Source organism: Portunus trituberculatus, chromosome 19 (assembly GCF_017591435.1).
Source record: "Portunus trituberculatus isolate SZX2019 chromosome 19, ASM1759143v1, whole genome shotgun sequence".
In the NCBI taxonomy this organism is placed as follows: Eukaryota; Metazoa; Arthropoda; class Malacostraca; order Decapoda; family Portunidae; genus Portunus; species Portunus trituberculatus.
Window position 1 is genome coordinate 3,385,001 of NC_059273.1, and position 17,500 is coordinate 3,402,500.

At 41.6% G+C, this 17,500-nt stretch overlaps 1 protein-coding gene across 2 annotated transcripts in view; it reads left to right on the plus strand.

Moving 5' to 3' along the window:
* LOC123505992 (regulator of G-protein signaling 2-like) overlaps window positions 1-17,500 on the plus strand; it is a 145,168-nt gene that overhangs the window by 53,657 nt on the left and 74,011 nt on the right. For both annotated transcript variants that reach the window (XM_045257799.1, XM_045257800.1), the window contains exon 2: window positions 12,486-12,535. In XM_045257799.1, coding sequence (XP_045113734.1) covers window positions 12,486-12,535 — 50 coding nt within the window. The remainder of the gene's footprint in view (window positions 1-12,485; window positions 12,536-17,500) is intronic.

Here is a 17,500-nt window from a genome sequence, read left to right on the forward strand (position 1 = left end):
TTATTATTGGTAGGGGGTGGTGGTGGTGGTGGTGGTGGTGGTGGTGCTGGTGGTAGTGGTGGTGGTGGTGCTGGTGGTGTTTTTATTTTTATTTCTATTATTGTTTGTAGTAGTAGCAGTAGGAGAAGGAGGAGGAGTAGTAGTAGTAGTAGTAGTAGTAGTAGTAGTAGTAGTAGTAGTAGTAGTAGCAGGAGTAGTATTGCTAGTGGTAGTAATAGTAGTATCATCACCACTACTACTACTACTACTACTACTACTACTACTACTACTACTACTACTACTACTACTACTACTACTACTACACACACACACACACACACACACACACACACACACACACACACACACACACACACACACTACGGGTTACTGTCCTGTCTGGTTTCATCGTTGGTGGCACTGTTGTTGCTGCTACTGTTGGTGTCTTTGCCTCCTCACTGAAGCAATTGTTGTGATATGCTTGCTCCTCCCTTCCTCTCTCTCCCCCATTCCCCTCCTCCCTTCCTCTCTCTCTCCCCTTTCTCTCTCCTCTCTCCTTCCTTTCCCCTCATCTTTTTTTTTTCTCCTCCCTTCCTCGCCTCCCTCCTTCCTCTCTCTCCCCCATTCCCCTTCTTCCCTTCCTCTCTCTGTCTCTCTCCCCCATTTCCCTCCTCCCTTTCTCTCTCTCTCCCCTTTCTCTCTCCTCTCTCTTTCTTTTCCTCTTACCTTTCTCTCCTCTCCCCTTCCTCTCCTCTTCCCTTCCTCTCCTCTCCCCTTCCTCTCCTCCCTTCTTTACCTCCCGTCCTCCCTTCCTCTCCTCTCTCATTCTTGTCTCTTCCCCATCCCTCTCCTCTCTTCCTCTTTCTCTCTCCTTCCTCTCTCTTCCTTCCTCTCTTCCCTTCCTCTCTCTTCCCTTCCTCTCCTCCTTCCTCTCCTCACCTCACTTCTCTCCTCTCCCTTCATCCCATCGCTGGTAGTTGGTCAAAAAGAAGATACGAAGGAAGATAAAGAATCATGCGAAAGAGGAGAAAGAGAAAGGAAAAAAGGAAAATAGGAAAATGTGGGAGCTAGTAGATTTTGAGAAAGAAGGGGGAAGGGGGAATGGGGAGAAGGGAGAAGAAGGGAATAGGGAGAAGAGATAGAGTGCACTGTGAAGAAAACGAGGAAAGGTAGGTGGCTGACTGAGTAGAGTTGCCGCGTGTTTTGCTGGTCACGTGTTGCTAGAGGAGGAGGAAGAGGAGGAATAAAACGAAAAAAAATCATGATCACTAGAAATTTTAAGGGAATCAGGAAGCAAAAAGTCTAAGAGTGAAGAGGAAAATAAGACGATCAAGTAAATGGAAATAGAAATTGAAATGTGAAGAGCGAAGAGGAGGAGCGGAACGAGGAGGAGGTTAGGAGGAGGAGGAGGAGGAGGAGGAGGAGGAGGAGTAGGAGTGGTAAAAAGTTTTGAAGTCATAATTTATTTTTACACTTCAATCAACTAATTCATTTCAGCAACCTCTCCATTTTTCTGCCCTCTTTACCTCCATTTCCCTCCTTCCTCTCCTTCATCATCCTTTTCCTTTACCTATACTTTTGCCCTTTCTTTTTCCCCTTCCCTCTCTTCTCTTTTCCATTCCCTTTCCCCCATCCCTGTCTTTCTCTTTTATCACAGTGTCTCTTCATTCATCATTTTCTCTTCTTTTCTTCCTTTTTATTCCAATCGTTGTTCAAGTTTTTCTTTTCCTTTTCGTCACATTTATCTTCGCTTCATTCGTGTCAGAGAGAGAGAGAGAGAGAGAGAGAGAGAGATTGACATATCTCACACTTCCTCCTTTCCCGGCCTTCTCTTCATATCACTCTTGTCGAAGCGAAGGAAGAAGAGGAGGACGAGGAGAAAGAAGGTGGAGAAGGAAGAGTAAAGAAGAATGAGAAGAGAAATACAAAAATAAAGCAAGGAAGATGTTGAAGAAAAGGAAATAGTAAAGGAGTAAGAGTAAGGAAAAACGAGAAAAAAGGAAGGGGAAAAAGCATAAGAAAATAAAGAAAATGCGAGGAATATTTATTGTGGAGATGAAAAACAACAAAATGAGGAGAGAAACACGTGACTGAATAGGAGGAAATAGATAGAGAGAAAGAGAGAGAGAGAGAGAGAGAGAGAGAGAGAGAGAGAGAGAGAGAGAGAGAGAGAGAGAGAGAGAGAGAGAGTGAAAAGGAAGAAAATATGTACTTAACAATACAATAATACTAAACAACAAATACGTCAACAACAATAACACCACCACCACCACCACCACCACCAACAACAACAACAACAACAATGTAACCATCACACTGACGCACTTCTACCCCATTTAAGAGGCACTAGGTGAAGTTGGACTGAAGTGCAAGGGTGATTTTACGTTTGTAGTGGCAGATTAGCGAGATTTCTACACAAGTAACGGAGGAACCACTCTTGAGAAGGCTGCTAATAATTTCTGTGGCCTTGGAAAATCGTCATGTTGAGAGAGCAAAGAGTTTCTGAATTCTGGCACCGGGAGAGCAATATACAAGCACAACACAGCCCAGCGACCTCCCTGCGGCGCCACAACCCACTGTTACGCTGAGCAGTGGACAGAACAATAGTGTAGGTCAGCCAGCATTGGTTCGTGACGCCATCCTTAGCCTTGGCGCTCCGTTGGGACAGAGAGAGAGAGAGAGAGAGAGAGAGAGAGAGAGAGAGAGAGAGAGACAGACAGACAGACAGACAGACAGACAGACAGAAACTAAACCTCATATCAACAAATGTAAATGAAATGTTCTTTTAGTCACTGCATTTCTCAATTTAAGTAATCTACAGCACCACCACCACCACCACCACCACCACCTCCACCTCCTCCTCCTCCTCCTCCTCCTCCTCCTCCTCCTCCTCCTCCTCCTCCTTCTCCTCCTCCTCCTCCTCCAGCCCTAAACATGAAGGTGCATTGCCCAAGACACGCTTCAGGTCTTCATGGGAAGCGGATCCGGGCAACCTTGGGGGCGTGGCCTTGTGTATATATGTGTGGGGAGTGGGGAGGACGTCACGGCAGCGAGGGAGGGATGGGCACGGTAGGCGACGGGAAGGAGGGGGACAGAGAGATAGATACAGACACACACATACACACAGACCGCAATCGTTGGCAAAAGATGATTATTCCAGCAAAAAACGACTTCCATCTACGATTCAAGGTCTGGGAGATGTGATAAGGAGGGTAACAGGGGGACAGAGAGATAGATACATACAGACACACACATACACACAGACAGCAATCGTTGACAAAAGATGATTATTCCAGCAAAAAACGACTTCCATCTACGATTCAAGGTTTGGGAGAGGTGATAAGGAGGATGACAACAAAGAACACCAAGTTAACAACACCAACGCGCCTCTGAACATATGTCATCACTTTTAAATCATCTTCCTTCTTACCTGACGTACAAAGGCGGACTAGATTACCTGCACACGCACACCTGGGGGGAGCTAAAACTAAAAAGGCGAGGCGAAGGAAAGACGGGCAGGTGTAAAAGCTCAGCCGGTAAATAGAGGTTCTAGAAGTATGTCATTACCTCATCTGAACGCTTCCCACCTGAGCAGTTAAGAATATAAGAAAATAAAGGAAATAAAGGATTCAAAAGGAAATCTCTCTCTCTCTTTCTCTGATCCTACGGTTAAGATTCACGTGATTTTTACCTCCTCCTCCTCCTCCTCCTCCTCCTCCTCCCTCGCCTCCTTACCTGTCCCACACTCTCTCCCGCCTCCCGTTATCTCCTTCGTAATCCGTCTTTTCGCCTCCCTTTCATTTCAATGCTTATCCTTTCTTCTATTATTCGTCCCCTGCTCTTCTCATCTTCATCTAATTGAGTTGATGGCTCTTCTTTTCTTTCTTGTCCACGTGTTGTTTTCGTTTCTTCTCATCCTCTTTATTTATATCCCGCTCTCTCCTTTTTCCATCTCTTTTGTTTCATTTATACATATCTATTCGTGTTTTGTATTACATCTGCTCATTTCTTACTCATCTTTTTCTCGTAACCACATATGTTTTTGCTAATAATGTCAGTGGTTCTTTACGTTCATGGAAGGAAAATGGAATTGGTGTTATAGCTCAAGGATGTCAGATCACGTTCAATCAGGCAGGTGTGTTTGGTGCTTCACTCAGTTCAAGGTGTTCTCTTTACACGTGGCCTCATATCCTACTTTCTCGTATCTCATCCCACGTTGAAGTACCACGTGTGTCGTGAGAAAAACAGCGTGGATAGATGAAACTGTATGAAAAAATAAGAATAGCTCTGATTTATGAGGGTTTTAATTATCAACACTCATTAGTCTCTCTCTCTCTCTCTCTCTCTCTCTCTCTCTCTCTCTCTCTCTCTCTCTCTCTCTCTCTCTCTCTCTCTCTCTCTCTCCCTTCATTTTTTATTAACCTTTTTAACTTTTTTTAAGTCTGTTATTTTATTTTTTTTTCAACGCACTGATTATTTTGTTTACCTTTTTTTTTTCAAATGTTTCTCGCTTTCCCTCAGTTCTTCAACACTTTATTACTCTCTTTCTTATGTTTCCTCTAATCTTGCTCTTTTGTTCACTTTTTTTATTCCAGCGCCTTCTTTGTCTTTCTCTTTCCTACAATTTATCACAACTTTCACTTCTTTTTTTTTTTCAGTCGCCTTGCATTTTTTTGGTCCAATTATTTTTTAACACTTTCTTATATTCTCATTAACTTTTTTTCCTGGTCTCTTGTTCTCCTCTTTTGTTCAGTAGTGCTACATTTTGGGGGGTTCATTTTTCCAGCACTCTTTTTCTTATCTTCACATCTAACACTCTCCTATTCTTTCATTGACTTGTAAGGTTCATATTATAATCTTCCACTTTTCAACAGTCTCTTACTTCTTTCACTTTCTACATCAGCTTTACTCTTCTCGTTCACGTTTTTTACTGCCTCTAAACGTTTCTCTCACATTTTTTCAACATTTCATTACTCTTTCCTTACATTTTCCAGTAGTGTTCTCGTTCTTTTGTCGATTTCGTCAACTTCCTCTTCAATCTGACTATTCATGTCTCACGATAGAATATCCAACTAGTAATGTATAAGAAAAAAAAAAACATAAGACATTGATCTGATTCTTTCACTTCTCAACGCCCTTCACTGAGGAGGGAAATAAGAAACAAAAAAAATAGGCCAGATATAAGACACCAAAGAAATATTCAAGTCACCGTGACTCAGCAAAATTTCGTGGAGTGAAGATGATCAAGTAGTTTCTCTTTTTTTTTTTTCTCTCTCTCTCTCTCTATCTCTCTCTTGCTTTTTTTTTTTTTCTATGCTGCACCACTAGGAACTTTTAATCCCTTCAATATCATGACGCGTTTTCATACTCATTCCGATTACTATTTAGTGATTTTATACAACTTGAAATACTCATGTAGGAGTTAAAATAGTGAACGCTATAGCCATTAACCTCCAAAGACCCTTCTTAATGTCAATTAAATGGTCTATTCACACCAAAAACTTAATTAAGGTAGAAAAGTGTCCCAGTACTGAAGGGGTTAACAGCGCGCTCGCAGTGAATTCACTTATACAATGGGTGATAATGGTGATGATTGTGTCTGTGCTGGTGGTGGTGGTGATGGTGATGGTGGTAGAGGAAAAGGGTGTTGGTGGCTGTCACGCTTCGCTATTTAGGACAAACGGTACATAATATCTCTCTCTCTCTCTCTCTCTCTCTCTCTCTCTCTCTCTCTCTCTCTCTCTCTCTCTCTCTCTCTCTCTCTCATGTGTATCGCGTTTGTCATGTCACGTTTCCTGCTTCCTTCGTCCTCTATTTGTTGTGAGTCCGCCAGCTGACCTAAATAACAACAACACCAACAACAATAACAATAAGCATAATAATGAAAATGATGACAATGTTGATGATACTAATAATGATAATAGTAATAATAATAATAATAATAATAATAATAATAATAATGATAATGATAATAATGATAATAATAATAATAGGAATTTGCGTCAGCTAAACTATGCGTATACAAGAGGAAAAATGAATAAATGAATAAACAAAGGATATATATTTTATTTTTAGAAAGGGGAAGGGAAGAGCACGTCACACACACACACACACACACACACACACACACACACACACACACACACACACACACACACACACACACACACACACACACACACACACACACACACACACACACACCCTTCTTTATCTGAATTCACACACCATAACTATCACGTCATGCTCTCTCTCTCTCTCTCTCTCTCTCTCTCTCTCTCTCTCTCTCTCTCTCTCTCTCTCTCTCTCTCTCCACGTTTCCGTTCTGTTCTGTTTTCACATGATTTTTCACATTTATTTCCGTAAACAACGAAAATAAACCAATGTGTGTGTGTGTGTGTGTGTGTGTGTGTGTGTGTGTGTGTGTGTGTGTGTGTGTGCCCTTCCAAAATGTTCACGGTTCATCACTACCATTTTCACGATTTTTTTTTCTTAACCTTTTTTTTTTTACCATGAAAACGCAAAAAGAAAAAAATTCTCTGCCACACGTAACACAACGCCGGCAGGATGTGGTGTGTCTGTGCTTCCGGCGTTCAGTGGCAAAGAAATGCTCCCTTAGTGATTGGCAGGGATGTCAGCGAATGTTAGCCAAAATAACCGTGTTCTTTTGTTTGTTTCGTGATTTAGCGTTAAATTCTCTACTTTATTGCAGTAGTAGTAGTAGTAGTAGTAGTAGAAGTAGTAATAGTAGCAGTAGTAACAAGTTGAGGAGGAGGAGGAAGAGGAGGAGGAGGAGGAGGAGGAGGAGGAGGAGGAGGAGGAGGAGGGGAAGACGTAGTAACTAAATTTGTCTTTCTTTTTCATTCTCCACGTGTTTCTTTTCTTGGTAACGCCATAATGAACAAATCTGGTAGTAGTAGTAGTAGTAGTAGTAGTAGGAGGAGGAGGAGGAGGAGGAGGAGGAGGAGGAGGAGGAGAAGGAGAAGACGTAGTTTCTAAATTTATCTTTCTTTTTCACCTTCCACGTACATCTTTTCTTGGAACCATTTTTCAATTTATTTCTCCCTTGTCCTATCTGTCCAATATTAGTAGCAGTACCAGTAGCATCAGCACCAGTAATATTAACCCCTTTAGTACTGGGACACATTTTTACCACGAGTTTTGGATATGATTAAAAACTTCATTTATATTAGGAAGAAGATTAATGGCCACAGTCTTTACTATTTCAATCCCAGCGTGAGTTTTTGAAGTTGTATAAAATCACCAAGTAGCAAGCAGAATGAATATAAAAACGCATCATTGTTCTTAAGGGGTTAATGATGGTTGTAGTGGTGGTGATGGTAGTGGTGGTGGTGGTGGTGGTCGTCTTATTGCTCCAACTTTTACACTCTATCAGATCCCTTTACATATTCTTATCTACCGACCACACCCAGCCACCCACGCCCTTGAAACCTACACCTTCTGTCTCCCCAAACTCCTCCCCATACCCTTCCTTGATCCCTCACCCATCCCCTATCATCCTATCCACAATAAGCTCACTCCACTTTCTTTCTCCACCCACCAGTTCCTCCTCCTTCGTCGCCTTCGTCACCTTCTCCGTCACTTCACTGGTCTAATCCTCTTTCTTGACGTCACACTTCACGCCCTCCTGCATGTTTCCTCTTTTTTCCTCCGGGCGGGAACTAACGTTTATGATAGAGCAAGTTTTTCGTCCTATTCCCTCCCTCTCTCTCTCTCTCTCTCTCCCTACCTACCTTCCCTTCACTTCCTTCTCCATCTTTTTTTTTTTCTCTCTCTCAGTTGCCATCCTTCCTCCATTCATTTTTCTTGTGCCCTGTTTGACCCGATGTGACGTCATTGTACGGCCTTGATAGGACTGCGCCGCCTTCTCTCCCTACCTACCTACCTGCTTCCCTCCCTACCTCTCTCTCTCTCTCTCTCTCTCTCTCTCTCTCTCTCTCTCTCTCTCTCTCTCTCTCTCTCTCTCTCTCTCTCTCGGCCTTCCATGTTTCCGTTTTGTTCTATTTTCATGATTTTCAATTTTTTTTTGTAAACAACGAAAACAAACCAATGTGTGTGTGTGTGTGTGTGTGTGTGTGTGTGTGTGTGTGTGTGTGTGTGTGTGTGTGTGTGTGTGTGTGTGTGTGTGTGTGTGTGTGTGTGTGTCTCTCTCTCTCTCTCTCTCTCTCTCTCTCTCTCTCTCTCTCTCTCTCTCTCTCTCTCTCTCTCTCTCTCTCTCTCTCTCTCTCTCTCTCTCTCTCTCTCTCTCTCTCTCTCTCTCTCTCTCTTTCTCTCTCTCTCTTTTATTCCAGCCCTCTTTCCCGCCCCCTCGTCTCTCCTCTATATAAGGAAACCTAAAGAATGGACTTCTTAACGGAGCCAAAAGAGATCACGTGTGCCAGGAAGCTTCTAAGAGGGTTGTGTTTGCCAGGGACCTCACAGGGAAATCTGGACCGAAGAGGAGAAAGAGGAGGAAGAGGAGGAGGAGGGAAGAGTGAGAAGGAAGACATAGTTACCGAATGACCTATTTGTTTCTTGTTTAACTTATTGACGTGAGAGAGGAAAAGAGGATTGAGTATTGGGCCGCAGAGGAGGAAGTGGTGGTGGTGGTGGTGGTGGTGGTAGTGGTGGTGGTGGTGGTGAAGAGGAAGGAAAGAAGGAAGGGATGGGAAGTTAATACACATGAGAGGGAGAGAAGGAAGAAGTGGGTCGAAGAATTGAGGAATGGATGGAATTTGAGGAGGGAAAATGAAAATATAAAATAATGTGAAAAGAAGATTATATATTGAAGAGGTTATTATTTTCCTCCTCCTCCTCCTCCTCCTCCTCCTCCTCCTCCTCCTTCTTCTTCCTCTTCTTGAACTCCTCTTCTCCTCCTCCTTCTTATTTTAGTTAAGTGACAATTTTTCTCCTTCCCTTCCTCCTCTCATTGTCTTCTCTCCACCCACTCTCTCTCCCAATCTCTCCCTTTCTTCCTTTAGTCCTTCCCTTTATCTAAATTACCCCATTCATGATACCTTGGCGTGGGTGAGGAGACACTGTGACGTCTTATGGATATCTCTCTCTATCTCTCTCTCTCTCTCTCTCTCTCTGGGAAGGGTCGTGAAAGGATAGATTGGTTTACTTCGCCTTTGAAAATCAGTAAGTCAAAGTTTTCAATCTACAACCCCGTTTTCTTTTCTTTTCTTTTTTTTTTTTTTTTTTTTTATTTAGTTAGGGTTTTGTGGAGAAGGGAAAGAAATATGGTGGATTTTATGGTATTCTTACAGCTTTATGATCTATGTAATGTTTTGCTTCATTAATTTCTCTTTGTTAATTTCTCTTTAAAACTCTTTGGGCATGATTTGTTTTGCCTTTACTGTCTTCCTTACTTTCTTTCAGTTTAACTCCTCATTTTTACAATTAGGACATTCAAATCCTGGCATGGTTGATTTGTATGTTTTTCAGTTTTTATATCTTTTACCCCTTTAAATTTAAATTACACCTGATTTTTTTTCCCCCTTTCATTTTAGCGTTATTAGTATTCCTTATATATGCAAATTTATAATCCTGCGACATATGACTGCAATTGTTTTTATTTCTTTTTTCAACCACTAACTCACTATAAATTATTCATCATCTCACCTCACTTTGAAATATTTACCTCACCTTTTCCACACGTAGTTTTTAATGGCTTCTTTCTACTTCATGTATTTTCTTTCGTTAGGATTCGTTTGGGATTCTAAATTCTCATCACCACCACTGGGTCTGGATGGCGTTTCATCTCATGGTACGCAGCGCCCACCCTCGCTCCCCAAAGCAGTCTGCATGCTAATCTCGCAGTCTGGACCCGCTGGCGTAGCTAAATATAGCGCAGTCAGCGAACTTTCCCCAAAGGGTCATCCAGTCTTCGGGTCTGAGGAGAAAGTTACACGCACGCATGCACGCACACACGCATACATTCACAACAAACAAACACACACAGAAAGAAAGAGACAGACAGACAGCCCCTGACAGAAACCCACACACACACACACACACACACATACACACACACACACACACACACACACACACACACACACTTTCAAATCCTGCAAGAAGCGGTTCAAACTTGACAGCTCACTGGTATCACGGCTTTGTTCTGCGGGTGAATAGATCCCTGACGAAGTGCTTATGACAACTCACGTACCATTCAGTGTTTCATCTACTCCTCCGCCAGCTGATTTTCTTGAAAGGGAATTACATGACTGAGGAGGAGGAGGAAGAGGAGAGAGGGAGAGAGAGAAGTAAGGAATGGGAATTTCAAAGGATTACGTAGCTTAAGAAAGAGATGATCCTTTTTATCGCTCTATCAAAGCTTCTCACTCATATATTCAAGCAATGGCTGGTGTCTCTGAGTCTTGCCAGCTTCCTGTGTACTCTGGAGCGCGTGGTTCGTCTTCAGTTTGTCTAATTTTCATTACACGCCGCGAGTTTTTTGACCCCGCGCTGTGAACTGCTGAGGGTTCGTGTCAGTGTGGAGCTTAGGGTACTTGTGGGTGTGCAGGAGGGAGAGGACGAAGCAGGATAGTAAAGTAAGGAAGGGGTAGGTGTAGTGGTAGTAGTAGTAGTAGTAGTAGTAGTAGTAGTAGTAGTAGTAGGAACAAAGAAGAGGAGGAAAATCCAAGAATATCAAGGAAAGAAAAGGGACAAGATTGAAAATTACAACCACAGATTGAGTGAGCGAGTGACACATGATAGAAAAAAAAGCATAAACAAACACTGAATTTAAAAGAAACAGCGTGACGGTCTGAAACGAACCTTAAATTTCCAACACCTGTACGAGATAACACCTTTACACTTCAACACCTGAAGGCTGACGGGCTGACAACGCCAACTCAGTAACCACTAGTGCATGACGGATACGATAATGGCTCACCTGGACTTACCTGGATCCTATCAGTGGACAGACCTGAGAGTAAATCCTTCATTAAACAGGACTTGCCGCGGTACCAGTCGTCTTCCCAGCTGTTCTCCTTGTAGGGCCAGCTGCTACTGGTGGTGAATTCCAAAAGCTTAATACGTATTCATAAAAGCTGTGTTCTCTCATTAGTATTGTTCTTAAAGGTCGCCAAGATTATTTACTTGGGTTTTCTCGATATTTTTTTTTTCGCATGTTTCTTGTTATCAGTACATAGAAGATATCCTTGTAATTATGTGTAAGGCTGTCTTCTCTTATCATTGTTGTTTTCAAAGGTCGCCGAGATTACGTAGTGGGCTTTTCTTTCTTTTTTTCGTATAATTCTTGTTACACACTCAGTACATAGAAAATTTCCTCATGATTGTCTCAGGGTGTGTTCTCTTATTAGTATTCTTATCGAAGGTCGTAGAGATAGTTAGTTGGGTTTTCATTTTTTTTTTCTCTCTCTCTTTCTCGTATAATTCTTGTTACACACTCAGTACATAGAAAATTCCCTTATCATTATGTCTCAGGCTGTGTACTCTTATTAGTATTGTTTTCATAGATCGCAGAGATAGTTGAGTTTTCATTTTCTTCTCTCTCTTTCTAATTCTTGTTACACTGTCAGTACACAGAAAATTCCCTGATGATTATTTCTCAAGCTGTGTTCTCTCATCAGTATTGTTTTCAAAGGTCGCAGAGATATAGGTCAGTTGGGATTTCATATTTTTTTTCTCACATATGATTCTTGTTACACTGTCAGTACAATCATGGAAATACCCTTGTAAATCCCAGATAACTCTCAATAAAGCCCCGTTAGTCGAGATAAGAAGGCGAAACGTGCAGAAAGTAATGGTACAGTACAAGGGACAGGAGCTGGTGCAGGCAGGATCAGTGAGTGAAGAAAATACCACACTCACTTCCACAATGCCATCTTGCGGGGCATACATAGTCACAGCACTGCATCTATTAACCCATTCAGTACTGGCACGGATATTTAGCATGAATTTTTGATGTGAGTAGACGGTTTTTTTTCTTTTATTTTTTTAAGGAAGGTTCTATGGGGGTCAGAAGGTTAATGGACAAATTATTTACTTTTTTAACCCCCACATAAGTTTTTGAAGCTTTATTGTATCGCCAAATAATGACCAGAATGAATATGAAAACGTCTCCTGGTACTGATGATATACCAGATACACCCAAAACACTTCAATTTATTACATAGGCAAATATAATAAATGAAATACGAGACCAAACAGAATGATAACCTAAATGCAGAGATAAACAGATGATAAAAGAAATATCCAAATCTTTCTTGCTAATTTATGTTCTAAGACTTTTACATCATTTCTTTTGTGGTCATTAGAACTACTACTACTACTACTACTACTACTACTATCATTATTGCTGTTGTTACTGTTATTATTGGTATTTTTTCATTATCTTCATTGCCCTATTTGTTATTACTGTTATCATATTATTTCTGGAGTTACTATCATCATCATCATCATCATCATTATCATTATTATTATTATTATTATTATTATCAGTGCTATCATTCTCATTGTTATTCTTATCGTTGCAGGGCTCGTCGGCAGTCTCGGATGAGGATGAGGGCGGCGTCAGAAAGAAGCTGTAAGTGTTCCTTTTCTTAATCTTCATTTGTATTTTTACCTGTGTGATCTCACCTCCCGCCCGCTCACCTGTTATTACCTGCAGCGCTCTCTCCGCTTTCGTGACGTTCGCTAATTAACTCCTTTGCTCGTAATTATGTGGGAGGGGGATTTGTTTGTTCGTGTGTGTGTGTGTGTGTGTGTGTGTGTGTGTGTGTGTGTGTTTTCGGTTTCTCTGCTTTGTTGCTCATTTCTTTTCTTTTTTTTCTTTCTCCTTTGTGTTCATTCTGTTACTCATCCCATATTCTCTCTCTCTCTCTCTCTCTCTCTCTCTCTCTCTCTCTCTCTCTCTCTCTCTCTCTCTCTCTCTGGACTGAAATATGGAATCGCTATTTTTAGTGGCTGACGGCGTGACTCGACCACATCCACGTCCCTTCTCGTGTCAAAATTAATACTCGCATCGAATCTTTCATCCCTAGACGGACCCAGACCCTTGCCTTGCTCACCTCACTCGCCTGCCCACCTCCCCAGGGCCGCATTCTGAAACGCTTTGCCCTCTCTCACTCCCTCACGACTGTTTACAAAGGCCACAGGGATGATTAGCCGAGTTCTCAAGACTGTTTTTCCTCACTGAGTGTATAGAAGTCTTGTTAATCTGCTACTAATACCAGTTAAATTGTAATAATATCTTTAAAAGGACTGGTGTGGCTTCAACCAGCAGACCCGGTAACTTTTCTTTTTCACTTTTTTTTCCTACCTAATCTTTTCCTTTCCTTGCCTCACTGTACGTTGGAGCTTATGACGTCACTTTGGGTCCGCTTCCTTCGCTCTTTACTGCATACCCTTGGCCACCTGACCGCCGGATATCCGTTTACCCTTCGGACCACGCGTGCAGGAAGTGGTGGTGGTGGTTTGAGTACATGTTATCTACATGTATATAAAATTTTATGAATATACATAAATACACATGAACAAAGATAATCATAGGGACAAACATATTTATTTCATGGGTCGTTATTTATTCATATGCTAATGATTTACGTGATTCCATAAAGTTTTCGAATTGTGAATTATGCAAATGATTTTCTATTCTGACTTTGAATGTATTGAATTTTGTCAAAGATTTTAACTCTTTCGCTGCGACACGAAACAATTAACACGACTGGAAGACATGCATGAAGTCTTGATAAGCATCTTCGAGAAATAAGGAGGTTAAAAGAAAAGATTTTGCAATTATTATCCAGTTTAGAGATTGGAGGTGGCTTTTGAACGACTAATAATGTATCAGAGTGTTCGGTAATTCAAGTAACAGTCAAAGAGTTAAGTCATTAGGTGTCCAATTCCACCACTGAGTCCCTGCACGGTGAAGAGAAAAAAAAATACACGTAATGCAGTTAAGGCTTAAGGCAACACTAGACCTGTACACTGGAACGTTCTATAACTCCTCTCCCCTTCATCTGTACACCTTTTCTGAGACTGCAGCTTAATCAAGATACTAAAAGAATTCTCTCTCTCTCTCTCTCTCTCTCTCTCTCTCTCTCTCTCTCTCTCTCTCTCTCTCTCTCTCTCTCTCTCTCTCTCTCTCTCTCTCTCTCTCTCTCTCTCTCTCTCTCTCTCTCTCTCTCTCACACACACACACACACACACACACACACACACACACACACACACACACACACACACACACACATGAACATCAAAATAATTATCGTTCTATAGATGAAGCATACGTGGGTGCATATCTGTGTGTGTGTGTGTGTGTGTGTGTGTGTGTGTGTGTGTGTGTGTGTGTGTGTGTGTGTGTGTGTGTGTATCATCCATTCATTCAGTCACGTGGTTACAAATCTACCCTACATACAAGTATCAACCCCCTGACACTTGCTATAAATACTGTCACTCTTATCTATAAAAGCACAACTATCAATGGTGTTAATAATAGGGTATAGAAAAGAAGTCCGCTTTTATCCATGTCCCATTAGAGTGACTTGTGCATCCCGGAACAAAGGGCGTGAGTGGGCGCGAGGGGGGCGGGCTTGAGGCCGAGCAAGGGGTAGAACTGAGAGAGTCTGTGTGGGCGGTGGTAGAGTAGGTGTAAGATGAAGGAATGGAGAAACTGTAGGGTGAAGGAAGGGGAAATGCAGTACAGGATTTGGAGATAAAAAAAGGGGAAAAAGTAGGAAGCTGTAACGTTTGTGTTTGTGTGTGCTTGAGAGAGAGAGAGAGAGAGAGAGAGAGAGAGAGAGAGAGAGACAGACAGACAGACAGATAGATTTGTGTGTATGTGTGTGTGTGTGTGTGTGTGTGTGTGTGTGTGTGTGTGTGTGTGTGTGTGTGTGTGTATACTTAAGTATAGATGCGTGCGCGCACACACGTGAGGGAAGTCAGCACGTGCAGATATCTAAGAAAGAGAGAGAGAGAGAGAGAGAGAGAGAGAGAGAGAGAGAGAGAGAGAATCCAGACAAACGGACAAACAGTGGTAATGGAAGGAGACTATTTATGATCAGAGAACACTTTACTGCAAGTCAAATTATACTTGGTGAGTGTAAGCTTTAGTGAAGATAGATAGGAAAGATTGTATGAGTGTGTGTTTTGGTGAGAATGAATGACGGTGAGTGTAAGTGGCGAGAGAAAGTAATAAGTGTGAATGACTGTTGAGAAAAATAAATTGGTGACATTACATTGCATTAAGTCAATAGGTTAGATTACACTCTTTACTGCCGAGAGATGAAATTGGCTTCATTACATATTTTACTCGCTGGCGTTGAATTAGTGCTTTACTGCGTATACTGACTGATAATAAGTGAGTTACGTTACATTCCTTACTATCTAATTGTATCTCCCTCCTATCCCTTAAGATATTTGGTTGAATTACCTCATCACCTCCCTGGCACCAGATAATTAGCTTAGGTTCTTTACTCACTAGCGATAGATTAAGGAGTTACATTACCTTACTGGCTAACTACGTGTCTCTGGCCTGTCTCTTCTCTACACACATTAACTCTCAGTCCTTCTACTCTACTAACGCAAGACTTACCAATATCTTCACCTTTTCATCCCTATTAACAGCCAAGTCTTGTACTTTCATTACATCAAAAGAGAAACAATGAAACACTAGGGAAACAAAGCTAACTATATATTTTTTTTTTTTTTTATACCATGTGGGCTTTTCACGGGAATTTATGGGTTAAAGAAGGTACTTTTTGGGGTGTCATCTATCTCAAAGCCCACCCGCTAGGAAACCCTTGCCCCGAGTGAGGAAGCCGAACCTACACTCAGACCGTGGACAAGATTCGAACCCGTGCGCTTAGAGACCCCTCGGACCTCAAAGCACACATGGTTCCACAGTACCACGGCGGCCTCTTCTCTTAGTTACATTCATTTTCAGAGAATAGATAGTTTTCCGTATTTTTTTTCTTTTCTTCTAATCATTATCACATGTTTTTACCTTTGGCCTACTTCCGCGACAGGTGAGACCAGGCTTTCGCATCCCGAGGCACGTTAGCAAGGTTAGCGAGAAAGCAGTATATGACAAAGGACGCCTTACATTACGATCACAAGAGAGGCGTCGAGAAACACCTGCCTAATAATCTGGTTGTATAAGAACGCCAACGCCTCACCTTCACCTCTTCATTGCGTCTTCCAAAGCGTCACGTGGAGAGGAAACTCGTTGTGTAAGGAAAAGAGAAAAGGAAAGGAAAAATAAAGGTTGGAAAAATTGAGAGGGGGAAAAAAGGGAGACAACGGAGAAAAGAGAAGCAGGAGAAGAGAATTTAATGTCATTTTAAAGAGAGTTTGGTTCCATTTTGACACGGGGAAGGCAAAGTGTGTTTGGTGTGAATTTATCTGATTACTTGGAGAAAATAGAAGAAAAGAATAGTTATATATTTTAGTTCATTACTATTCACCAGAAGGAGGAAGAGAAGGAACAGAAGGAGAAAGAGGAGGAGGAGAAAAAGGAGAAGGAAGGACAAAGACATCAAACTTAATTTTCTGCGCTTCCCTTTCTTATTCACTTCATGTACACAAGTTCTCTCTCTCTCTCTCTCTCTCTCTCTCTCTCTCTCTCTCTCTCTCTCTCTCTCTCTCTCTCTCTCTCTCTCTCTCTCTCCAATTAGTCAAATTCTTACCTGGGGCAGCACTCAGATGACGAAATAGAATAAGAAGGGAAGGTCAACAGGAAAGGTCAGAAGAAATGGGACACGCTGGGATTTTATTAATTGGCTTCGTTATGGTAATGAAACACACGAGATTCAGGCAAAGATGGGACGTTTTTTTTTTTTCTCTGTTTTTCTCTCGTGTTATTGTTATTCTTTCCCTTCGATTTTTTTTTTTTTTCATTTACATTTCTGTATAATATTTTTTTTTATATGTAGACAAATAGTTGAAAAGATAATAGCATTGGGCATGCGGTACCTCACACGAACGACTAAAAGGTAATATGAAGACTTCTAAAAAAAATCAATTATCTAAACGTTTTTATGAATTGCTCTTCTCATCCGCATTTTATATACAATTTTTATATGTGAGTTAAATAGTTAAAATGATAGTAATGGCCTCAAGTGTTCTTGCTGCAGCACCTCACACGAACAACAAAAATGTAATATGAAGACTTCTGAAAAGAAAATTGCCACTTACTTTTACCAATTTCTCTCTATGGTTGTTCAGGAAGTGAGAGTAAGTGGGGGCGGTTTTCTCACAGGCTTTTTATAGTGTTCGGACAGACTCGCTTTCACACTTAAAGAGAAAAAGGGAAATTACCACACATGCCCTAGATTACGAGGAACAAGCGTCATGGAGTGTGCAATGTTCGCGACACAAAGACACACTCTCCTCGCGTCGCTGTGTGTGTTGTGCCATGCCGCGGCGGAGTGCTTCCTTGTGTTCCCCGAAGAGAGAGAAGGACATGGTGGTGGTGCGTGACTCTTGGTAGTAGTAGTGGTGGTAGTAGTAGTAGTAGTAGTAGTAGTAGTAGTAGTAGTAGTAGGTA